This window comes from Pelobates fuscus, chromosome 6 (genome assembly GCF_036172605.1).
Source record: "Pelobates fuscus isolate aPelFus1 chromosome 6, aPelFus1.pri, whole genome shotgun sequence".
NCBI lineage: Eukaryota > Metazoa > Chordata > Amphibia > Anura > Pelobatidae > Pelobates > Pelobates fuscus.
The window spans coordinates 234,733,134-234,760,439 of record NC_086322.1 but is presented as its reverse complement, the minus strand read 5'-3'; the positions used below and the strand labels follow the sequence as shown (position 1 = coordinate 234,760,439).

Here is a 27,306-nt window from a genome sequence, read left to right as displayed (position 1 = left end):
AGACCCAGTCTCCACAGACACTCTCCTTTCCACTGAAATTGCCAACGGTTTCATGATCGGGCCTTTCACCTCCTCACCTTTTTCCTCCTGGCGCACTAACCCAATCGGTGTCAGAGTTCACAAATATTCAAATAAAAAACGTCTAATTATCGATTTATCGGCACCGCACTCCTCTTTTGTTCACAGCATAAACGCACTCATTCCAGCAGACGAATTCTCACTCCAGTACGTAACTATTGACGACGCTATACAGTCCATCTCTTCTGGTAATCGCCCCTGGCTCAGCAAAACAGACATCACAAATGCGTTTAAGTTACTACCCATGCACCCCTAACTCTGGCATTTGCACGGTGTTAAATGGCGAGGAAAGTACTACTTCTCCACACGACTCACTTTCGGTTCTCGAAGCAGCCCCAAACTTTTCGATATCTTCGCTGAGACACTATGCTGGCTGCTTCTGAACGTCCTCAGGTGTCACTCTGTTATTCACTACCTAGACGACTTCCTACTGATATAGAGCCAGGGGCACAAACATCCACCGCTATCAGCCGTGCTACAGCACTTTTTTCCACACTTGGAGTACCCTTGTCCCCATCTAAAACAATTGGCCCCACAAATAAATTAACCTTTTTGGGGATAGAGCTAGATTCTGTTACCCTCAGAGCTAGCCTTCCCCATGACCCGCTTGAGAGAGGAGATAGACATGTTCCTTCGGAATGATGTTTGCACCAGGAAGGAACTTCAGTCCCTTCTGGGATCCCTGAACTTCGCCATGCGCATCATCCCGCAGGGAAGGTCTTTTATATCCAGGCTTCTTTGCCTGCTCCACGGGGTACCGGACTCTTGCCCAGTTTCATTGGACCCCCACGCCAAGGCTGACTTAGCTATGTGGGGGAAGTTTTTGGCAGATTGGAACGGTATCTCCATGTTTATCCCCCCTCTCTCCACTTCTTCACCCATCATTTACATAGATGCTGCAGCCAACACTGGTTTCGCAGCCATCTTTGGAAACCACTGGTTTAGGGGTCACTGGCCCGCTGAGACGGATGCCTTGCCAGGATTCAGGGAGACCTCAGCCCTATTTGAAATCTATCCCATTGTGGCGGCCGCACACACCTGGGGTCATCTCTGGCCCGGCAAGGCAGTAAAATGCTACTCTGGCAACTCGGCAGCTTGCAAAATCATTAACAAGGGGCGCTCATCATCCCTGACCATCATGCGGCTGATTCGCAAGCTGACCTGGCTAGCAGCAACCGTTCAGTTTCACTTAGTTTGTTTTCACATCTCGGGTATCCACAACACGGCCGCTGACGCTCTTTCTCGCTCTCAATTCCAGGTATTCTCTCAGGCACTCCCTACGGCTCACCACCAGCCATCCAGGACACCACGGTTTCACGAACTAATCCTGTATTGAGCACACTAATGCATCACGCTAGGACTCTCACTTACCAAGCACTATCACCTAACACAGCTATCTCTTATAATAGGGCACTTACCATTTTTAACAAATTCACTGCAGAATTCGGTTTACAAGGCGACCTTTCTATACAAACCATGGTGGCTTTTGCCTCTTTCTGCCACTTACATCTTAAACTTTCTCACAACACCATTAAACTTTACCTCACCGGGGTTCAGCACCATAGCCTCACAAATTTCCCTAACAACACCCCCTTTTTGTCATCATATCCCATTAAAAAGGTTTTGAAAGGTATATTAAAGGTTTCAGCTCCATTCACTATCACAAGACTACCTATAGATGGGCCTATCTTCAGGTCACTTAGCAATCTCCTTGACGAATCCCCGTTTGATCCCGACACAAACCTGGTGATCAAAGCGGCTATCTATATTGCTTTCTCTGGTTTTCTCAGACCTAGAGAGTTCACCGTTGTTTGTCAAGGAGATATCACGCACAGCCTAAAAACATTGCACCTCACAAAGGTGGAGGATCACTATTTACTTTCGATCCCATCAACGAAAACCAATCATTCACTACACCCCACTGTAATTCCTCTCTTCCCTACTGATAATGCCTGGTGTCCGGTCAAGGTACTAGACCACCTACGGTCAACCCATCACGCGCACTTACCAGACTCTCCGCTCTTATCAATACAAGGGCACCCGCTTACCACTGCTAAATTCACGTCACACGTCAGAACACTATTATCTAAACTGGGTTTCAATCCGGCTTCATTCTCCGGGCACTCCTTTCGCATAGGAGCCGCCTCTTCAGCCTCCAGCACTAATACACCGGTCCACATCATCAAGAGACTGGGGCATTGGAAATCCTCCATATACCATAATTATATTCCTCGACCAGAAAAAGAGCTTCGTCAAGCTTTCAGGAACTTGGTTATGTAAAAAGGCAATAAAGTGTGTATTTTCTCGAACTTCTTTTTTGCCCTCTTATTTACAGGCCCACTCGTACGTTGGTTTCGGCACACCACATCCAACTTTGCCCTTACAGATACTATCCATTACGTATTAAATTCCGAGCACAAGTAGAAAGGCCATTAGGCCTGAATTTGTGGGAGGAGTAAGTCCCCTACTTAAACTCCCAGCACCTACTGACCTTTGCCGTTCAGCTGATTGTCCCCACCCACCTACACCCTCTTATAATTACATTCTCCTTGGTGGGCCCTCTTATTTACAGGCCCACTCGTACGTTGGTTTCGGCACACCACAACCAACTTTGCCCTTACAGATACTATCCATTACGTATTAAATTCCGAGCACAAATATATATATATATATAATAATTTTAATGTGTGTTATTATACTTTTTTAAATCTTTTATCACAAGCAGTCGGACTGCCTGACAGCCCAGGCAAACCCACTGCAGGCAGCTCTATGGGCAGCTATTGAGATCATATGATCGCTCTGTAAGAGCAATGACATGGCCCCCTGTGGCTTGATTTGCCGTTGGAGGACTGCCTGGGCTGTCAGCCAGTCCTTCCGAAGTGGCACGAAGTTCTATGCCGCCACAACGGCTTTAACTCCTTAAGGACCAAACTTCTGGAATAAAAGGGAATCATGACATGTCACACATGTCATGTGTCCTTAAGGGGTTAAAGCCCATTAAATGCATAGAACGTCGTAACAGCTTTAAGGGGTTAAACTCTTGAATGACCATATTTACAATTTTAGGCTTGCAGGAATTGGTGTCTGATCGTAATTTATTTTTACTAATCCATAACATTTAGTTACTGCCTTACTTACTTTCTTTTTTTAAACATAAAAAAGGAGAGAGACTCGAGGGACAGGACAGCCTGGCCCTAAAGTCAAAGGGGGACTAAGTGGGTAAAATGGGCATAACCTAAATAATTCGAGAGAAAAAAAAGGATATCTTGAGCAGGTGTATTGAGAGCGAAAACCCGAGTGCCAGAGACACCCTGATATCGATTCTCAAAAAGTTGCCAACGATTTACCCAAATAAAGAGTTGTAACTCAGTTAAAGAGATTAGAAATACAAATAACAATATCTTTATTCATTACTTTATTCTCACTATACATAAACGTGAGACTAAATAAGCGACACAAAAAAACATGCTAGTGGCTTAAAAAAGGAAGAAATCCATGTAGCCTGCCAAGTGTATCCAAAAAATGGCTACTGTAGAAATTTCAAATAGAGAGCAGCTCAAGTAACTAATTGGATACACATTAGAAAGTATCTTTAGAAAAGTAGCTACTGGTATAGATATGTTACCAACAGGTGATTTTATATACCAGATCTTGCAATCTCAATTCAAGCAGCTAAAGTAGGTATAAAGGTAGGAGCAGGGGGCGTGGCCAACAGAGCTGAACGGTCGCACATCTGTGGAGCTCCGTCTTGGTCCCACAGATAAAGAGTCTTAAAACAGAGAAATCAGCTATAGATTCTCTCAACTAACCCGCCACCCGACAGCCGACAATATGGGGCGCAAACACAGAAAACAACTCCACGTGGAGCGACCCGCGGCACCCGACATTCGGATCGCCTTCCAGAGACCTACTCAAACGCGGCCTGCCAAGATGGCGCCAGAACCGCACATGGCGCTGGAGACCTCTGAGGAGTCCCAAGAAGAGAGAGACTCTCAGACCTCGCTACAACCCGAGGACACCCCTCACATGTCTGACTCAGATGATGATGATTCCCCATCCACAAAGGGGGACATCAAGAGGCTGTTAACAGATCTCAGACAGGTCTGGAAGGCCGACTTAAAGGAGACCCAGGCTGAAATTGGGATCCTACAACAAAGGGTACAAGAGGTGGAGTCCAGAGAGAAACGCAGAGAAAATCAACTCCAAGATACCACTCAACGACTGGACAGACTCACCGAACAGGTCCAACGCCTACACAACACGGTGGTCTCTCTTGAGTCCAGACACCGCCGCCGCAACATATGAATGAGAGGCATCCCTGAAACGGTGGGCGGAGAAGACCTACTACCCTTCACCCGGAGGCTTATCTCTTCAATGGGCCTCAGGTGCAACTCCCAATAATAAGACACCCCAATAATCTTAACCGCCTTCCAGGTGCGCAAATCGCCAGCGGCGCCTGCAGGTGCCCCCAGAGACACCATAGCCACAACCAGAGACATTGCAGCACGAGCCGCCATTATGGCCAGCTCTAGAACCCTGGGGTCAGTGAAATTTGAGGGATGCAAGGTGGCCTTGTACAGCGACTTTTCCTTCTCTGTCCTTGCCGCAAGGAGACGACTAGCACCGGTCGCTAAGAAACTGAGAGAGCACTCTGTCCGCTACAGGTGGGACACAGCGGGCTCACTGGTGGTACATCAGGGCACCGAGGCACTCACTCTGACCCCTAACGATGATCCAGAGACTCTCCTCAAAAGCCTGGGTACGACAGTCTCCAAGCACGGCAAGAGCACTGAGAAACGCAATACTTAAGTGGACTCATTGACTGTGACCCCCAGAGGCTGGATGTCGCCTAACCTTTCGACCTTTCGAGCCACCACCGCTAATCTGCATTCACCCACTGTTGTTTTCACTGTTTTAACTGTTTAAGAGTTTATATTGATATTAGGAGTTCCCAAAATCCTGTCCCACTACACTTCATCAAGCGCCCTAAACACCTAACCGCCCTTACAAACATAGAACAGGGCAGCGAGAACACCAAAGTTAAGCAGCCTCACTAACCAGTAATCTCCACACAAAAGTAGCATTATACAACCTGCTGCCACCCAATGCAAGCGTACATTTGTCACTGACACGATAACTGAGGATGTGTAAAGTTTAAGCATTGATAATTGTTCTTGCTATAACCCAGATAATGAGAAATGTATACCGTGTGTACAAAAACCAATAATATACAAATTATAAAAAAATAAAAAAAGGTAGGAGCAGATAGCTATATAAGGGTAGATGGATAAAATAAGAAAATTCTTACCAACTATAGTGACCCAGGGGGAGGGAAATAAGGGTCAACAATATTTTCCCCTCCCTACCTTAGGGACTTCAGGGTCCAATACTCGGAAGGTGGGAATTAAGGGTTTTAGAAAACAGCAAAAAACAAATGTGAGGAATGCTGAACTTGATGGACGCAAGTCTCTTTTCAACTATGTAACAGAGGGAGCTTTTTTGGATTAATGAATTGGATACCTTGTATCCAAAGGGACTTAATACCGATAGGGACTTTTCATGTGTTAGGTGACCTTATGTGCAACAACTTCTCCATTCTGGGTTGTAGAGTTCTGTGCTCCTGTGACCCCTTAGGGCTGATATTGTGTATTTTATATGCAGCTTATTAATTACTAATACAGGATACCCAATTTTCTGTCACTCATTTTTTATATTTATTGTTCTTTTATTATCTTTGTTTTTGGCAGGCGGTGACGATTTGGTCTATATCCAAGTGACCTCCCTGGTATTGACATTGTATAAAATGACTTTTCCGATCCACAAGAGAACAAGATTGATGTTTTGTTGATACATATATGCCCTGTACTCACGTTCGGCAAATTTGCCTCTTCTCCCACAAAGTTTTTGTTTCATTTTGGTTAATCTTTTGGTATTTATTTTTCATTTTGTATATTTTTATACTTTTTTTTCATATTTTCTGTTTTCTAATATATTTTTTTTTTAATTTTTACTCCTTTACTTCTTTATTACTTTTTATTTCTAGTATATTTTTCTATTTATTTTATTTTTTGTTTTCATTTTCATGTATATATTTTTTCATTTTCATTTCTATTTTTTGTATTTTTTTTGTATTTTTCTTATTATTGTTTATCTTTTCCCATATTCTTCTTTTCTTTTTTTCCACCTTTTTCCAGGGAGATACAATGGGGCAGACCCTAGCGAGGCTGGTCATGAGAAGCCCCGTTGTGGGGGGTAACCATGACTATTTATGAGAAGCTCCGTATTGGTTATTGACTTATGCCCAGTTGCTTCAGTACATACTTGTTAGTTATGTATTGGAGCAACTGACTGTCTCACGGCAGGGATGTAACTTCCAATAACGCAGTGTACCCAATAGCGCAAAAGTGTATGCGCAATCTTGAGTTTGTTGTTCGGTGCGAGCTTCTGTATCCGGACATGATGTTGCACATAGTAGTATTTTGGCCGCGACGGCTTCCCGTACTTGAACCAGGAGATACGATTTTTTTCGTATGAACTTACCATGTTGTAGAGAATTATTAACCAACGAACTTTACTGTACAGCTAGAGACTGAGATGTTATGGGCTAACCATTCATGACTTAATGTCCATTGGGGAACGATTTCTTGTATATTGATGTGACGAGACCAATCTCGCCACTGTGCATTGGAGGAGCCTGGTTGCCTGCCTGCTTCCTTTTGACTATGGACCGGCATTTAAATACTTTATTTTCCTATGCAGAAAGGTTTTATTTATGTATTTCTGCCCGGGCCGTCTATTGCCCGCCCAGAAGCCGGCGAGCGCCGCCAAGCTGCGGTTAACCGCTGCTTAATTGACTATACCGGGTAGCCGCGGCTACGCATACTGAACACTGGATGGCAGCAGTCTGCAGTTCACACGTGGCCAGTTCATTCACGGATTTACTGAATGAACTCATTTAACCCAGATAGCTATGACATGGAGCCTATTCGAGTAATAAAAGACTTTGGTTCCATGGCAATTGAACTGTATATGTGTGGTCTGAGCGCCATTCAGTAATAATGTGCGCTCAGACCTAAGCTATCTGGGGATATGTTGCATGTCTGTATTTTATGTGATAAATGTAACCTTGTGTATTTTATTGTATTTTACTGTCTTTTTACTGCCATGAGCTGAATGGAGTTTTGCCTCTGTTTCCCAATTATCTCCAGGATAGAGAGGAGGGATTATGATGTCATTGTGGGAGTGTTTGACTGTGTATGTATGTGATTGGCTACTGTATCCTTTTGGTCACAGTCTTCCATCTAGTCCCCTAGGGGAGTGTCCACCAGGTGGGAGACCTGCATAAATACTGGGCAGGTAGCCCTGAATAAAGGAGACCACTGCTTGACCCTCAACACGGAGCTTTGTCTCGTTCTTGGGGGGATTTACTGTATCCTGCTTCAGACCGATTGCCAAGAGTGTGCACTGTTTGTATGGTTTTTCCTGTTCGCCTGTTTGCAGTATTCGCATGGTTCCAATTCAGGAGTTTGAAGCATTTGTGTGTTTTCAGCTCGGGAGATTGGTGTTCTGCAGTAGCAGCCTGTGTATCTAGAAGGGAATATCCTCTAAACGGCTTTTAACCCCTTTTATGCCTGGGGGTGCCGTTACAATTGATATGCGCATATCTGGGGTGGCGTCCTGTTGCCATGGCAACAGTACATTTTCCAACAGCCTGGGATTTAATTATATACATGGCACTGAGGAGCAGGTGTCTTCCATCCAGTCTGGGTAATGAAGGCGAGGACTTACCGGCTTTTTTTTCTGTTTGTATGCTTATAAAACCTAAGTAGGAAGTGACCTTAGATCACCCTTGACAAAGGCTCCCCACCCGAAACGTTGGGTGTGTATTCCTGTCCACTTATCAGGTAATATTGTACAGCAGTTCTCATATTTTTCCCCATTATATTTTCAATTTCTTTGTATGTTTTGTATACAGATTCATTTTTTCTGCGGTTGTATGCATTGAGTATATTTTGTATGGTGTAAAAAAAAAAAAAAAAAAATTAAATTAGAAGGGCTACTAAACTGGTTCATGGATTGCAGGATAAAACTTACCAGGAAAGGTTAAAGGATCTTAACATGTATAGCTTGGAGGAAAGACGAGACAGCGGGGATATGATAGAAACATTTAAATACATAAAGGGAATCAACACAGTAAAGGAGGAGACTATATTTAAAAGAAGAAAAACTACCACAACAATAGGACATAAATTAGAGGGACAAAGGTTTAAAAATAATATCAGGAAGTATTACTTTACTGAGAGGGTAGTGGATGCATGGAATAGCCTTCCAGCTGAAGTGGTAAAGGTTAACACAGTAAAGGAGTTTAAGCATGCGTGGGATAGGCATAAGGCTATCCTAACTATAACATAAGGCCAGAGACTAATGAAAGTATTTAGAAAATTGGGCAGACTAGATGGGCCGAATGGTTCTTATCTGCCGTCACATTCTATGTTTCTATGTGTAACAGATATGGTTTGACATTGTTGTCGATATCATAGGCATACATATATTGATTTGTATTTTATTGTATTAAATACAATTTGTTATTTTTATTAAAGTTGGAGTGCGGGTATTTCTTTAACTACGGATTACTTGTTTAACCAGCCAGCGACGTTACTTTTGTTTTGCTGGTTCTGGCCTTACACTTTATGGTTTTTGTCTTTGGACTTTACAGTTTTTACTATTTGTTTTATCTTTAAGTCAAGAGACTTTGTTTCGTCCAAATTTATGCATACTGAGCTCATGCATCCCAAACCTATGACAGTAAGTCAAATTCCTGCATCAATTGGGTAAAAGGTTTCATCTTATCTCCTGAAATTACATCTTTACTTATGTTTATGCCCACCCTTAACCTTTCTGATGGGTCTACATCTTTAATAGTAATGGTTAGGTATTCTACTTCAAGTCAAGAATGTTTCCATTGAGACCAAAAACATTTAATAGTACATCACAATCAGATATTGCTGTCCACGACCTCTTCATCTCTCGTTTCCTAGATTTACTAGCCTTAATAGAAATATGGCTCTCCACCTCTGACACTGCTACCCAGGGCCGGCCTTAGGCCATTAGGCGCCCTGTGCGAAAAGTCTTAACGGCGCCCCCTGCCCCCCACCAAGTTGCCTGTATAGAGTCCCACACACAGGCACAAGCAGACAGTCACACAAACAGTTACAAGCAGACAGTCAGACATGCTCAGTTACAGGCAGACAGTCACACACACACACAGTAACAGGCAGTCACAGAGCCAAACACAGTTAAAGGCAGACAGGCACACAGTCACAGGCAGACAGTCACACACACAGTCACAAGCAGACAGTCACACACACAGTCACAAGCAGACAGTCACACATACTCCATTACAAGCAGACAGTTATACACACTCCGTTACAGGCATGCAGACACGCAAGATGCTACCAAGGAGCTTGTCCATGCTTAAGTAATTTCCCGCACGGATTATTGTAACTCTCTCCTAATTGGTCTGCCCAAATCAAAATTGCCCTAGTACAGTCTGTAATGAATGCTGCTGCCAGACTGATTTTCCTCCTTAGTCAGTCCTCTCACACCCAGGGCCAGACTGGGGATTCAAAGCAGCCCTGGAAAAAAAAAATGCATGCCAGCCCCATAAGGCCTTGTGTCCAAGTCCAGGTGCTAGACTGTGGTTAAAGGCGGCTCTCTAATTAGGCAATTTAGGCGGCTGCCTAAGGCCTCGCACTGCCTGGGGCTTCGCGGACACCTAAATTGCCTTAGGGCAGACTGTGTCGGGTCCTTGGTTAGTGACCGAGGACCCGACACCAATAGGGGGCCCAGAGGCTTGCTCTGTATGCCACCGGGTGCTAGGCCCCTCCAATCGGCCCGGCAGGAAAGCGTCAATCGCAGACACAGGTCTGCAGCTCCGCAATGTGCAGAGCTGCAGACCACGTGTCTCGCGAGATCTGGCCAATCAAAGCGTTGCTTGAGGCTACCACAGCAACGCTCTGACTAGATCTCGCAAGATACATGGTCTGCAGTTCTGCGGAGTGGTAGACCGGATATTATGGCCACCGGACAACCAGGGAGCTAAAAAAAAAACATCACCTCCTTCCCCCCTCCTTCCCTTACAACATTATCACCCCCCTCACTCCATCAATAACCCCCTCACTCAATCAATACCCTCCCTCACTCAATCAATACCCTCCCTCACTCAATCAATACCCTCACTCAATCCCCCCTCACTCAATCAATACCCCCCTCACTCAATCAATACCCCCTTCCTTTAGCTCACTGACACACACACACACAAACACACACACACACACACACACACTACACAGTATATAAACACTACCTGGCACTGGAGGCTGTGGGAGGTTACATTTTCTCTGGCAGGCCATTTCCAGGCCTCTTCCTGCAACAAGGTCCCCTGCTTGTATGCGGGAGGTGGAGCTTCCAAACGGGGGTGGAGCTTTCATGCGGGGGCGGAGCCAACATGCTGGGCCGCGGATTAAGTGCTGCTGGGAATCAGGAAGGGAGACTCAGTGTTCCCTCCGGCCGCCAGCAGCCACCAGCACCTGCCTGCCTCATGAATTATACGACAGCTTCTGTCACTAAGAGGGGAAAATGATTTAAATAGTACATTAAGGTTTCCTGCCGGCCCCAGGTGCTGCGGCCCACCGGGAAAATTCCCGGTATCCAGGTGGGCCAGTCCAGCCCTGCTCACACCTCACCCCTCTGTCAGTCCTTACATTGGCTTCCTGTATCCTATAGGAATCAATTCAAAGTGCTAACCCATACCTATAAAGCACTGAACAATTCTAGCCCCTCTTCTATCTCTTCACAGATCCATAGGTATGCCCCTTCTCGGTCTCTCCGCTCTGCCCGTGACCTTCTCAACTCACGCTTGCAGGACTTCTCGCGTGCGCCGCCCTTCCTATGGAATAGCCTGCCTGCAGCCATCAGACTCTCCCCTAGTCTTCAATCCTTTAAGAAGTGCCTTAAAACCCATCTCTTTAGGAAAGCTTATGGCCTCCCAGAGTAACCTCTACCTTACATAACTGTATCTTGCTCTCTCCTAAAGGGCAGCACTATACTCTCACCTCCAGCTCTACTTCACTCCCACCTTATTTGATTGCTATTTCCTGTCCTAATGTGTTTATACCCCACCTCCTATAGACTGCAAGCTCGTTTGAGCAGGGTCTTCTTCAACCTATCGTTCTTGTAAGTTTTCTTCTAATTGTCCTATTTATAGTTAAATCCCCCCTCTCATAATATTGTAAAGTGCTATGGCTATAATATGTTGGCGCTATATAAATGGCAATAATAATAAATAATAATTATATCCTAGGCCACCTTTTTATTGTATATTTTATAATTAACAACTTAGTCAAGGTTTCTTTTCTTGCCAATAAGATTTTTGAGATACTCTCCTGAACCATCATTAACCAACCATTAGATATTTTAAGTGGTAGATGTTCCAACATATATGTCCATTTAGGGATAATATACAAACTGACCACCTAATCCTAGCTATCCAAGAGAGCTTCATATTTCTCAGTTCGTTACGCATACGATTTATGTCTTTTAGGACAATCATAAATTTCTTTCCATCACTTTTTTTAAACCCAAGTAATTATTATCTTTTATAGACAATAAAAAAAAAACTTTTAAATGTTCTTGTAAATATTTTTCTAAATTAAATGGTAGGATAACCAATCTCTTAGTATTTAGTTTATAATTTGATATTTCTGAATCATCATTTTTTTATAACTCAGGTAGAAAGTTGCTTGGGTCTCTTATTGTTAGTAGGACATCATCTGAATACAGGCATAACTTACACTTGACTTGATCACAAATGAACCTCTTTATCTTTTTGTTAGATCTAATACTAATTGCTAATCTTTCAATGGTCGTCTTTCAGCTAAGCGATATCGGTCCATAATTGGACACTAATGTCAAGTTCTTCCCTTGTTTGGGTATAGGTAAAAAAAAATGCTATCATCATTTCATCAGGGCATCTACTGTTAGTTCAGAATTCATTAAAAGTGTCTGTTAAATAGAATGTAATATTATTTTTTAATGTTTTAAAAACAGTAGAGAAATAAAAGTTAAACACACCGCTAATATCAAACACATGCAGTTCTTTCAGATTTCTTCTGTTTAGACGTTTATCTAGTTCTTACCTGCAGGTGTTCTTTCTCCAACGTGGATTTATTAAACAGCTGTTCCATCCCCTTCAATTCTGTCTGTAGTTTCTGCACTGCATCATCACACCTGAAGAATTTGAGACACTTACAGAGCATCGAGGTATGTTTTTTGTTTCGATATTTACAAAATAAATACTTAATTAAAGAAATTATTATTATAATATCAAATTATTTTAAAGAAATAGATTTAACATAATTTTAGGAGTCTTAGTCATACCTTGCCAAGCATTTTACCTATTCATTGTCTACTATTCTAGCTATTGTCAATGCCCATTTTGTGCAGTTATTTAGTAAGTTAACACCAAAATGTGCTTGGTGATTATTTTGTGTTTTATTCTTTGCACGTGTGCTTGCATATCTGCATGCAGCTTAAATTGGAATATTATATAAACAGTTGGGAAACACTTTGCACATTTGTTTGTTTGCTTTTTGTTCATTTCTTTAGTGAGTTTTGCTCTCAAGAAAAGGAAGGATGACAGAAGTCCATATTGGATATCTGTACATGCAAGTATATTTTGTATTATGTCTTTTGGGTGACTGTTGACACTACCATTCATGTACCATTAGAGGCCTCCAAGAACTTGGTAGCCAAAAGTTAGTCACTGCTTATTTTCCAATTTCCCTAGGCTGATACCCAAATAGCCTCTACCATGTATACTGGGACATTGCCATCAAGTGTAGTGCAATCCAGAATTTTAAACATGCTCTGGAGCAGTATTTCCCAAGCAGTGGTCCACAACTCAAATGTGATTTGGGGATGTGGTCCCCTGGTGTAAAAAGTTTGGGAACCACTGCTTTGGAGAACACGTTGCTGTTTTTCCGAATCCAATTGGAATTTCAAGTCGGATCTGTGGTAATAGCCTCCTTAAGTCAATAAATCTTCTCTAGCTCTACATAAATGACTGTCCCTCCCTTTTGTTAATCTTGCCAGAAAGCATCAGCATTTTCAGTTGATCTAGGACAGTGGTAGTCAACCTTTTTCTACCTACCGCCCACTAATGCATCTTTTTGGTTGAAAAAATTTCCTTACCGCCCACCAGTTTTCGCGCAAATGCAGAATATTTTTTAGAAAGGAGGGTGTTTTAAAAAAAATAAATGTACGTACATTTATCTTTTTATTTCTACTTAATGCAGGTTTATAAGGTTTAATGCAGGTTTATAAGGTTTTTAACTTTATAAAGTTTAATGAGAAAACAATAAAGTAAATTGAAATTACCTTTACTAGTGATTAATGAGATCCTTGCGGTTGATGCTGCGAGACTAAATATTTGATATCTGGTTCGATTTTCGTAAGGAACAAACGAAGGTCTCTTTCAGTGATATTCAGACGACTTCTCTGTTTGCGCATAATATGATTTCTCATTTGTGCGCCAGCTCATCTCCTCTCCCTCCTCAATTCCCCTCCCCACCTTTTTTTTCCCTTTTTTCTATTTTTTTTAACTTTCCTTGTAGCAATGCCCAGTAGGAAGGCTGAGCTAGGTAGCCCACTTACTATAGTCCACTATAACAGACAGGCACACATACAAACACACACACACGACACCCATACAAGACATACAAGACACACACAGACACACACACACATACAGATACACACATACAGACACACACACACACACACACATATACAGACACACACGACACATACATACACACACACACAAGACACACATACACACGACACATAGATACACACGACACATACATCCACACGGCACACATACAGACACACACAAAGACATACATACCAACAGACAGTCACACATACATACACACACATAAGACATACATAGACACACACACATGCAGACACACACACACACAAGATATACATACATACAAACACACACACATTATATTTAAGTCACCCTCCTGTTTCCTACCTTTTCGATTCAGGACGGTGACTTTCCCTGGGGTCCAGTGGTGGCTCAGGTGGATGGGAGTCAGAGTTCCCACTCTGACTCCCTGGTCTTCCTCCCGCGCGGCTCTCAGTGTTAGCTGGGAGGAGTGACGTGCAGTCACTTCCTCCCAGCTCTGTGATGTCATCACAGGGGGCCCGGTTGCGCTGTTAAAGCGCCCAGCGCTGACCGGGCCCCCTCACAATCCACATCCATCGGGTGGCCCTGACAGCATGGGCCACCCGATGGACCCCTCCATATGCGGCCCCGGCGGTTTGCCGCGCGGGCCGGGGCCGCAAATGGTCACGGCGGTACCCAGTCGCAGGGGTACCGCCAGCTCCCACCCGCCCGCCAGGTCGTCAAAACCTGGAAATCCCTACCGCCCACCTGGAATCCTAAAACGCCCACTAGTGGGCGGTAGGGACCAGGTTGACAACCCATGATCTAGGAGCATCCTACTGTTCAGTCTTATTAGCTTAGCCTTGCTTGGACCTTGTGGCAGATATGGATCATAACAGAATCTATGGAGCAAATTACTATTTTTACTATTCAAAGCTCTGAAAAGACATTGCGTTCTGATCCCCCATCCCAAGATCCATCATCCAACACAGATATTTGCAAATTCCCACATTTAATTTGCCAAGTTTGCACTCCGTTGTTTACTTAACCCCTTAAGGACACATGACATGTGTGACATGTCATGATTCCCTTTTATTCCAGAAGTTTGGTCCTTAAGGGGTTAAGCACATTTCTGCAAGATGCAAATTGTAATTTTCCATTTGTGTCTGGCAAAACTGTTCAGATACAGTTCTCTTCATGAGGTTTAATCTCAGATGGCTTTAATTGTCCTTACTGAAATGGAAAATAGATCATACAGTTTTGACATACTAGTTTTGTCTGGTTGAGTGGTATCGTATGATCCATTAATGCTTATAGGAGACTTGGTCATCTTTAAAGGTGATGTTGCCAATCCATTTGATCAATGTGGTCTATTTGAAGTTGATTTTTCATACAGTACAAGTTTGGCCTGCTTTACAGAATGTAACCCTACATCTGTATTCACACAGTGATGTGTGTCGCTCTAAAGGGATACGGAGTGTTTTCTCTATGGTGACAGATGAAAAGTTGGCGTCTGGGCATGATCATATTATATTTTAATGATGCCCCGGTTGACCCTTGGATCTTTCCCCCCGAAATGTCTCTCTCAAAACCATGTTTAACGGAATCATCCGAGAATTTGACAGGAGTTGGCCCCTGAGATTCTGATAGCACTGAATGGCCACCTACCACATAGAATATAGACTTGATAGAGATATCCAGTTGTAAATAGTGTTTATAATATCTAAAGGTGGGCCTTTGAGTTCTAAAGCCTTTTCAGATTCTGGTTTTAAGTCCCTGTCCCTGAAAACATGATGTGTGAATCTCTTGTTTTACTGCATTTGGGTTTATCCCATAAAATTATTTTCAGGTTTCTATTAACCTAGATTTTCTCTGAACAATGGATTATCTGCTAGTACTGTAAATTGCCTCAATTCTGGATTACTTCACACTTGTCATGCACACACAGGCTCCTTCTCAATTTTGAAATGTGTTACTCCTAGGTACTACTCCTTGGAGCCTTAATATTATTTTACAGTCTTACAATAAATATAATGCCATAGAATAGGGTTAGGCAGCCTTCGAAACCCATATGTTATGGACTATATCTCCCATAATGCTCTTACATCAATAATGCTGGCACAGCATCAGGAGAAATAACGTCCACAGCATCTGGAGTGCTAAAGATCGCCTACCCCTGTCTTAGAACCCACCCACAAACTTGGTTTATAATTTCGATCGTGAAAGGTTTATTTCCTTCTGGCTATTTTTTTGGGGTGTTATGAAATGGAATGTTCTGCACTGTTGCCTGTTTACCTGTCATTTCATTTACCTGTGTCAACAAGGTTATTATGATTCCTAATATTTGTATGAAATATTTAAATGTTATGGCACCACGTCTCTATGATTTCTTGTTTGTTCATTAGTCAGGTCAAAGGATAGGATGAAAAGCTTTGGGACTGACTTTGGCAAGCTATCTTTAGTCTACGACTCAACATGCACCATAAAACAGGGTTTAACTAACTCTACTAGCTGTAGTTATCAGTTGGTCAAATGGCTTCCAACAAGCAGATCTTCAAAGCAAGGTCTATCAAAATGTACTATTTTGTAATGTTTTTCTTTATCCATTAATCCATTTAGCAAGAAAGTTCTGAAGGGCAATTATCGATACTTTGCCTGTCTACTGAAGCTCTGTGTCCTGTACTGTCTGGGTATTAGTCTCAACAGTGACTACTCTTACACCATTATACTAAAATGGGATTTATATGTACTTGATAAACGTATTTTCTTCCAAATACCCCACCCTATTTTCCAATTAATGAGTTTTGACAACTTTTAACTATCCAGCTTTGTTTCTTTCTTCCTTTTTCAATTTCTACCTTCCCTCTACATGGCCACTCAAAGAACTATGGATTCTTAGAGGGAATCAAGGATATTAAGGAAAGTCTTTGAGGGCTTTTCCTCTCCAGGGGAGCAACCTTAAAGTCACTTTATCATATCAGTAGCTGCTTTCTGAGACTGTGGCCGCCCAGAAATCAATGGATTTATCATGAACCTTTAATTATTTCCATGACTTATTTTAAATGTATGTTTAGTTCAAATATAGATATTGTTCAGTCACTCCTACTAGACATTATGAACTACTAGTAAAGAGAGACTGTGAGAGTAGGCCTTCAATAAGAATGTTTCTTTCCAAAACACTATTTGGACGTATACTTACTGTTTCTGTATTTTGTCTAATTCCAGTGGCTGCTCAGGAGTTTTTGTTCTGTTCTTTTCTGATTCCAACTGAATTAATAGTTCCTGAAAGGGTAGAAGGAGAATCTATAAGTACTTCAGTAATTATTTCTCACTAAGTTCAATTCTAGAGGTCATTAAAGAATTAAAAGACACCTTACAGTGTAAGGTGCACAGACGTTTTCGCCCAGTTGAGAGTCTGATATTTGCAATATGTAGCCATTGCTGCGGTCACGCAGAATTTGGGGTGTGCGAGCTGTGCAGCTGCAGAGGGCGCTATATGAACAGTGGGCGCACAGCTCACAATATAGATGGAGCAATATTCTGTATTTACTGGGCTCCACGAGTAGAAAGGCAGTGGAGTGGGCACAGTGAGTGGCTGCTTTAGAAAGCAGCCTCTCTACATTACGCTCCTTAATAACCAGTACCACCTGTAGGTAACCTCTACCTGTGATTTGCTCCAGGAAGCTTCACACCCCAGAAATTCTACAGAGATCCCCCTGCAAAATGTAAGGAAACTCATTCTGGACTCCAGGTCCAGTTCTCACAGCAAGAAACCCTGATTACTCCTGCAACTCACCGGATTGGTAAGGTAGCAAGCCCTTCACTTATCCTAAATACAAAAACTCAAAAGAGTGAGTTTTGTTTAGCTCTTCTATAGTGTACAATCTGAAAAAAAAACAGCAGCTCTGAAACACACGTGAAAGAGTACCTCTCGTCCCTCACCAATTATATACAAAAAAAACTGTGTTTATAAGTGTAAAACTTAGAAATCAATTGTGGAGCGCTTAATATTTACATGCATTAGATTTTACCCCTTACAGTGGGAGTCTGAATATTGTCTTGTAAAACAAGCATGTCAAACTCGCGGCCCACAGGCCGCATGCCGCCCAAAATGAATACCTTTAAGGCCCGGCGAGCCGCGAGTTTGACATGCTTACTAAGGCAGAGTAGGCACCTGCTCCCCCCACATTGCAGGTGCCAACTGTGCTAAAATTTACCAGGCCGGGAAGGAGAGGTCGCTGGCGGCAGCGAGGGAGTTCAGTCTTCCTGCTCCTCACTGATCACTCGTGTGTGTCCTCTGTTGTGATGCGGGGACCAGAATATGACGTCATTCCGGCCCGGCATTACTAAACTGCGAGCATGAGGGAGCAGTGAGGAGCAGGTAGGAGACCTCCCAAGAGAAGATCCCCACTGGACCCCAGGGAAAGGCCCCACACCAGCTCCCAAAGGTAGGGAACAATAAAATGATGTAAGTTTGTGCAAGAATGTGTTAAAGTGTGTGTGTCTGTCAGTGTGTGTGTGTGTCTGTCAGTAAGTTTGTGTGTGTGTGTCTGTCAGAGAGTGTGTGTGTGTCTGTCAGAGAGTGTGTGTGTGTGTCTGTCAGAGAGTGTGTGTGTGTGTCTGTCAGAGAGTGTGTGTGTGTGTCTGTCAGAGAGTGAGTGTGTGTCTGTCAGAGAGTGAGTGTGTGTCTGTCAGAGAGTGAGTGTGTGTCTGTCAGTGAGTGAGTGTGTGTCTGTCAGTGAGTGAGTGTGTGTCTGTCAGTGCTGGATAGTGGAGGACCTGGAGGTGCACGGAGACCCGCAAAGCCACGTCACATTCCGACGTGCCTTAAACATGCTCCACCTTTCACAGGGTTTCAAGGAGTAGCGGGAGGATCTGGTTTGGCACAGGGTGCGGACGGCGCCATTGGGGGTATACCAGAGGCTGGATTCTGGTGTTGCATACTGGCAGCAGCAATGTGAGTGGGGTCTGCTTGCTGGCTAATATTGTTTTGTTGTTTTTTTAAACAAGGGTCGGGGTTTAGTAGAGGGGGCTGCTGGGTTTTTATAGACGGGGTGCTGGGATTTAGTATAAAGGGGGGGACTGAGATTTAGTATAGAGGGGGGGACTGGGATTTAGTTAGACTTAAACCTTGTTTATTTGGCCCATGCTAGCCTTTTAGTTTGACATGCTTGATGTAAAACAAGAACAGAAAACAGAAACTAATGCAGATGGTACTGTAGAAAGTGCAGCATGCAGAAATTGATCGGGTGATTAAACTCACATTGATTAGACAGCTAATAAAAAGAATAAGATACCCAAGAGTTTCATTCTTGGGATCTATACACCAGTAGTGTCCAAAGGGCTTAACCCCAATAATAATAACACAGGAAATAATTACCTAATCCACAATAAAGTGGATGAGGTAAAAACTGGAAAAATGTAATCAGTATCCTGAGGTACATGGGATCACAGTCCACTCTGCATGCACCAATACATACACCGGTGCCGGTGAAATAGCTCAGTGGGCATCAGCAGAATCTGTTCTAACCCTTGGGTCGCAGGTTCAAATCCCGGCAGGGTTGACTCAGCCCTTCATCCTTCCGAGGTAGATAAAATGAGTACTATTAAATTGGGTGATAAGGTAACATCGCCAGGACGTACTTGGAAACCAGAGTAATCTGAATGTACCTTTCCTGGTTAAATACTTTGTTATTATTATATATGGACTGATTTGTCTAGTGCCTCTATCTTTCTATAATACATTATACAATAATTAAGCAGATGATGTCATGTAAATGCTTCACATTGTTTACTGGGCAGACTAGATGGGCCGAATGGTTCTTATCTCCCGTCACATTCTATGTTTCTACACAAACCACATATATATTTCCCCAGTGCAAGTGAACTATACTAGCCGTGTAAGGCTACTCCTCTACCTAGTATAGATAATGGATAACCATTGGATTATCCAGACAGGTGTTTAAAATATTAATAATAATTTGACAATTATTTTTTAAATTATTTTTTAAAGCTTTATCAATGAGGCTTATTTGTAGCACTTTTGATAACCCTTTGTAGGTAATAGTGCACTGGAAAATAAACCAGTGTACCAAGATAGACAAGCGGTTAGACCATAGTATTAGTGTTAAAAAACAGGGATTAACTAGAGGTTAAACCATAGTTCTGTCCGTATAAAGCAGCAAGTTAATAGTACCTTTGTTAACCCTTGGTAGGTAAATAGTGCACTGGAAAAGTATACCTGTGTACCCAGGTAGACAAGGTGTTAAACCATTTTTAGACACATTTAACCCTATATACCCTTATACCCACTATAAATATACACTTCTATACACACACTGCACTCATAAAAATAAAGTACAATTCACACTACAACCGCTATACACATACTATGCCACTTTACACATAGTGCAGCCCCTATAAAACTACAGCTCCTAATACACACATATAATGCAACCACTACATACGTATACACACACTGCTGCTCTTTGATACAAACACATGCAGAGTACAGCCTCTATACACACAGATACATATATATTCTTGACTCTAGAGCATCGGTGTTTTTTAGTTTCCAGAGGCCACATTGAGCAAAGAGGAATTGTCTTGGGCCTCACATAAAATATATACATAATTTAATTAATGTATGTGATAAATTAAAACTTATACAATAAATAATATAAAATCCCTAATCATACTTTTGATATTTTGTTTGTTTAGTAGATATCTCCCTAATTTGTGATCCTTATGTGAGTGCCATATTTAAGGATAACAAATTAGGGAGCTATCTACTAAACAAAACACCACAGATATACACATACACACACAATCAAAGATATACACACCTATAATCACAGATCTATACACAAACACAATCATAGACCTATACACACACACACACATATATATACACATACTCAGACATACACAAACACAATCAAAGACTCACACACGCATGCACACATTCCAAGACACACACACAATCACAGACCTATATACACAATCACATACATACACACAAATATACACACAGAGACATAAAAACAATCACACACATATTCACAAACATACATAAACACAATCAAAGACCATACACATCCAATCACAGACAGACACATACATACAATCAATCACAGACTATACACACATTTAGAGACATACTCACACATACACAAACACAATCACATATTATTATTACTTGTTGGTGCCTGGAGTGTCTCTTTAAACACTATAAGCAATAGCTTTACAACTCTAATCCCCATGGGTTCCCTATTAAGGGTTAACAAGTATGTAGGGGTTTAGAAAAATACCACTATCTGTCTCATTAGAGATATCTTTGCTTGAAGCTCAAGGAAGCAAGATAAAAAGTCAGTGTAGGACCAGGGCCGTCTTTAATAGTGATTGGACCCTGGGCAAGCATTTGCTTAGGCCCCCTGGACCCTGCTGCCCTCCCACTCCCTGGCATGCAATCATGCCTTACACTCCAACCCAGTGGCGGAACTAATGCAGAGAAGCCCTGGTACAAGAAAGTTGTTTGGGCCTCCCCCTCTAGCACAAGAGTGGCGAAAAGATACATCCCCATCTGTCATACAACTCCCACAATGCTATGCCAGCTGGGGATCTATACTTTGCCCATCCCTGTAGGGTTGTATTTGTGTGCAGTGTTTGTGCATTTGAATGTAAGCCTGTTTTTGTATAGAGTATATGTGTGCATGTAGAGGTGTATTTGTATGTACTATTACAATTGGAATGCAGAGGTGTACTTGTGTGGAGTGTTTTGTGTTTGAATGCAGGTGTGTAACTGAGTTGGTGTATGCATATCATTTTGGCATTTTAATACTGGGTTTTGTTTGTATGTAATATTTGCCTTCAGGGTTGTTATAGGATGTAGTGTTGTCTTCTAAACATTTGTGTATAGTATTGGTGTTTGAGTAAAGGGTGTGTTTTATATATAATCTTGGAGTTTGAAATCAGGGTTGTGTTTGTATGTAATGTTTGTGTTATCAGGGATGTGTTTGCATGTTTTTGATTGCTGGGATGTATACACATACACAGTTACTTACACATTAACACACTGACACATGCACATACCTTGACACACAGATACACACACTGGCACATGCACACAAATTCTGATATACACACTGGCACATAAACACTCAGATACACACCGACACAGTTACACACTGGCACACACAGATACACACAGATACACACACTCTGACATACATATTTTTTATGTTTGCAGCAGGGCAGAAGCAGAGAGTTGGAGGAGGCACAAAGCTTGTACATGCTGATGATGTGGCAAGGCAAGCTGGTACTGTTATATGTAATACACAACAAAAATAAAGAATAAAAACATAAAATAAACACTGTGCTTAAATGCAACTGCAGCAAGAATTAAACTCATCTAAACAGAAAAAAAGCAGTGAGTGGGGGCACAGGGTAAAAAAGCAGTGAGGGGGAAAGGCAGGAGCAGTGAGTGGGGGCACCGAGAAGCGGTAAGTGGGGGAAAGCAGGGCAGGGGCAGAGAGAAGAGAAGAAGTGAGTGGGGAAGGCAGGGCAGGGGCAGAGTGTGGGGGCATAGAGAAGAGAAGTGAGTGGGGAAGGCAGGGCAGAGGCATTGAGTGGGGGCACAGAGAAGATAAGCAGTAAGTGGGGGAAAGCAGGGCAGGGGCATTGAGTGGGGTGGCTCATAAGTTTTTCTAAAACCTATCCTAGCTGCAGCTATTCACCCAGAAGGATAGGATCAGGGACTGGATACACTTACCTTCAACTCAGCTAAGTGCTAGCTGAGGCTGATGGGAGTGGGAATGAGCAGCAGCTCATTCCTGCCTCTCCTCCCCATGCTGCTACCTGCTGCTGCCTCCTTCCACTCGCGGTGCTCTCTTCTGAAGCTGGGAGGAAGTGATCGTCTGTCACTTCCTCACAGCCAGCTAATACTACAGGTGCCCGGTCGTCTCTTAAAGGGCCAAGGCACCCCACCGGGTCCCTGTTCAGAGATACCCATCGGGTGGCCCTAAATGCATGGGCCACCTGATAGGCCCCTCCAAATTGTTGTGGGCCCACAGGGCAGCTGCTTTGGGCCCACCAGGCGTAACTGGGCCCGGGGCAGCTGCCCCGTTTGCCCTGTGTTAAAGACGGCCCTGTGTAGGACCCACCTAAGAGGTTTAATTGACGTGGCAGGTGGGCTTCCATCTTATGGCCATTGGAGTTACTAAATAATCTCCATTTATTTAAATATGCATAGGGATTTGGAAAAAGCACAGGTAACTTTTTTCTCTAATCCCCATATGTTGGTATGTTGGATGACATTTCCGAGAATGATCTTAAAGGAACACTATAGTCACCTAAATTACTTTAGCTAAATAAAGCAGTTTTAGTGTATAGATCATTCCCCTGCAATTTCACTGCTCAATTCACTGTCATTTAGGAGTTAAATCACTTTGTTTCTGTTTATGCAGCCCTAGCCACACCTCCCCTGGCTATGATTGACAGAGCCTGCATGAAAAAAAAAAACTGGTTTCACTTTCAAACAGATGTAATTTACCTTAAATAATTGTATATCAATCTCTAAATTGAACTTTAATCATATACAGGAGGCTCTTGCAGGGTCTAGCGAGCTATTAACATAGCAGGGGATAAGACAATCTTAATTAAACAGAACTTGCAATAAAGAAAGCCTAAATAGGGCTCTCTTTACAGGAAGTGTTTATGGAAGGATGTGCAAGTCACATGCAGGGAGGTGTGACTAGGGTTCATACACAAAGGGATTTAACTCCTAAATGGCAGAGGATTTAGCAGTGAGGCTGCAGGGGCATGTTCTATACACCAAAACTGCTTCATTAAGCTAAAGTTGTTCAGGTGACTATAGTGTCCCTTTAAAGCCAAAGAAAGCTGCCATAGTTGAAAGAGAATTCTGGGAAATGTAGTCTAAAAACAGTAGGAAAATATAAGTTGAGCATCGCTAATTTCAAACACATGCAGTTCATTTGGATTTCTTCTGTCTCCTGTTCTTACCTGCAAGTGTTCTTTCTCCAACCTGGATTCATTACGTGATTGCTCCATCTCTTTCAATTCTGACTGTAGTTTCTGAACTGTATAATCACTCCTGCAGAGATTAAGAAAGCTTACTTACAGAGCATCAAAATATGTTTTTTGTTTTAAAATTTAAAGAAAATTCTTAATTTAAAAAGCACTCATATCAAAATATTTTAAAGAAACAAATTATATAATTTACAGAATTTCAGAAGTCTTAGTCATACCCTGCTAGACATTTTACCCATTCATTGATTACTATTCTAGCTATTATCAGTAACTATTTTGTACAGTCCATCTTTGGTATCTGGGTGTATAAGTATTTTTAACGTGTGTATTTTCAGTGCCTCTTGACACTATCATTCTGTTTATGTGATCCTCAAACGCCTCCAAGAACTTGGTAGCTAAGTGTTATTCACTGTTTACTCTTTAGTTTGACTGGTGATACCAGACAAATTAGGATACCATGCATATTGGGTTTGATTCCCATTAAGTATAGTGCAATTCAGAATTTTGAGCATGCTGTGGAGGACACTACACCACTCTTTAACACCAGTGAGAATTGCAGTTGGCTATGTAGTAATACCCTGTTTAAGTAATGGAAACATCTCTAGCTCTACTTAAATGACTGTCTCTTCCTTCTGATGATCCTAAAAAAAGATTGTTGCAAATTCCCACATTTAATATGGCAAGTTTGCACTCAGTTATTTACTGAACCACATATCTGCAATATGCCAATAGTAATTTTTATTTTGGCGAAGGTATTGCTTATTGTGGCCATATCCTACAACGGTTCTTTTCGATACTTGTGAACCTCATTGTAGACTTGGTAGCCATTTCAGACACAATATCCTTTATTAGGTTCCATCACAGATTGCTTCAATTGTCCTTACTAAAACTTAAGAAAGATCACACAGTTTATACCTCTTAGTCTGATCCTCAATGTAGAGGTGAATTTTACACCCATTTCATAGATAGATTTTTACATGTCCAGTTTCGTTGGCTGAGTGGTATGGTCTGATTCTTTAGTGCTTAGGGGACTTGACCACTTTTAAGGGTGAGGTTGCCAATCAATGTGGTCTATTTGTAGGTGATTTTTAATACAGTACAAGTTTGGCCTGCTTTACAGAACGTAGCCCTACATCTGTATTCACTCAAACAATGTCAGTGTCAAACAGTGGTATGTGCCTCTCACCATGGAGGGATATATGCAGTGGTTTCTCTTTGGGGATAGAAGAAGAGTTAGGGCCCTGGACAAGAATATGACAGCTTCCAATCTCAGAGAAAAACAAATTTGTGTGGTGATCATAGTATTTCTAAACAATGCCCTGGTTTCCCCTTGCATCTTCCAAGTGAAATATCTCTTATTTAACACCATGTTTTATTGAATCATGTTGAGAATTTGACAGTTGGCCCTTGGGATTCTGTTTGCACTAAAAATAGAATGAAGAATGTTGATTTGATCAAGACATTCATTTGAAAACATTGGATACAACATCTACAGGTGGGCCTTCTGGTTCTAAAGCCTTTTCAGATTCTAGATCTCTGAGAACATAATGTGTGGATCTCTTGTCTTACAGCATATGGGATTCTCTAATAAAGTTGTTTACACAGTTATCCAGAAGAGTCTAAGTATGGCAGGTTTTTCCAAGTTGTGCTTATCTCATGAAACATGTTCCTGTCGCTCCTAAGTGCTACTCCTTGGAGCCTTAATATTATTCTTACAGTGTTACAACACAATGATTTAGGACCCACTCACAAGCTTGATTTCTATCCTGAAAGGTTAATTTTCTTCTATCTATTTCTTGAGGGTGTTATGTGTTGGAATGTGCTGCACTGTAGCATGTTTACCCCTGTTAACAAGGAAATTATTGATCCTATTTGTTATGTGAATTATATAAAAGTTAAGGCACAACTTCTCCAATCTTGACTGCACTTGTAAGTATTACTTAAAGGACACTTGGACTTTTGATAAAAAAAAAAATATTCATTTGTTCATTTGTTCAGGTAGGACAAAATTGTTTGGTGGCTGACTTTGGCAAACTAACTTTTTGGCAAACTAATTTCTTGATTGTTCATTAGTCAGGTCAAAGGATAGGGTGAAAAGCTTTGGGACTGACTTTGGCAAGCTAACTTTAGTTTACGACTAAACATGCACCATAAAACAGGGTTTAACTAACTCTACTAGCTGTAGTTATCAGTTGGTCTTTCTGTCAATGGCTTCCAACAAACAGATCTCCAAAGCAAGCACTCGGTCTTCCTTCCATATGTCTTCCAAGGTTTTACAGTTTTGTAATTTCTTTTTATCCATTGCATTTAGCAAGAATATTCTGAAGGCCATAACTTCTGTCTAGTTATCAACAATTTGCCTGTTTACTGTGGCTCTGTGTCCTTTGCTGCCTGAGTATAAGTCCATAATGGTGAATTTTATTTATGTATGCCTAAAAATTTTATTTTCTTCCAAAGAGGTGGAGTCCACAGCGCTCACACCCTATTTTCAGATGAATGAGACTTTGGTAATTGTTGGTCATTTTCAATAAACCGGCTTCTTTCTTCCTTTTTCACTTTCTACCTTCCCTCTACATGGCCACTCTTAGAACTATGGAGTCTGAGAGGTAATCAAAGATAATAAGGAAAGCCTTCAAAAGTTTTTCCTCTCCAAAAGTAGAGCAACCTTAAAATCATCTTATCCTATCAGTAGCTGCTTTCTGAGACCGTGTCCAACCAGAAAATCATGAATTTATTATAAACCCTTTTTTATTTACAGAATTTAAATGTATTGTTTACTTTTGTTTCAATATATTTTGCTCAGTCACTCCTACCAGACATTATGAACTAATAGGAAAGAGATTAGGCTTTCAATAGGGTTGTTTCTTTCGAAAACACTGACTATTTGGGGTTATACTCACTGTTTTTGTATTTTATCCAATTCCAGTGGCTGCTCAGGAGTTGTTTTTCTGCTCTTCTCTGATTCCAACTGAATTAAAAGTCCCTGAAAGGATAAAAGACAAATATGTAAGGACTGGTATCTTCAGTCATTTTGTCTCACTAAGTTCAATTCTAGAGGTCATTAGAGAATTAAAAGGACAGAGCATAATTACCTTGATTTTACTTTCCAGTTTCTTAATGGTTTCCTGAAGATTCTCTATTGTCTTTTGATCTGAAGATGCCCTTTCTTTCAAATCAAGTATCTCTACCTGGAGCTTATCCACCATTTCCTGGATGATGACACATTAGAATTAACATGAAGTTTAAAAACCCTAGATTGGATATGCTTGACCAGTCTGAAACAAGGGATTTGGTATATGTGTATCAAAGATGAAGCATCAACCTAGGCATCATGAACACTATGTACACCTGTAGACTACAATCCTATGATGTGTCTTCTTCCCTTTTTTTCCCCCTTTCTGAATGTTACCAATGGGAAGGCTGCCAAGGGGCAAGACAGGTAA

The 27,306-nt window shown here is 41.8% G+C and overlaps 1 protein-coding gene across 4 annotated transcripts in view; it reads right to left on the bottom strand.

The window, feature by feature from the left end:
- CALCOCO2 (calcium binding and coiled-coil domain 2) overlaps positions 1–27,306 on the bottom strand; it is a 161,882-nt gene that overhangs the window by 89,209 nt on the left and 45,367 nt on the right. For 3 of the 4 annotated variants that reach the window (XM_063458883.1, XM_063458885.1, XM_063458882.1), the window contains exons 5-9: positions 26,956–27,072; positions 26,764–26,846; positions 23,837–23,927; positions 17,016–17,098; positions 12,276–12,366 (exon numbers count right to left, since the gene is read on the bottom strand). In XM_063458883.1, the coding sequence (XP_063314953.1) occupies positions 12,276–12,366; positions 17,016–17,098; positions 23,837–23,927; positions 26,764–26,846; positions 26,956–27,072 (465 nt within the window). The remainder of the gene's footprint in view (positions 1–12,275; positions 12,367–17,015; positions 17,099–23,836; positions 23,928–26,763; positions 26,847–26,955; positions 27,073–27,306) is intronic. The other variant, XM_063458886.1, reaches the window with a different exon arrangement.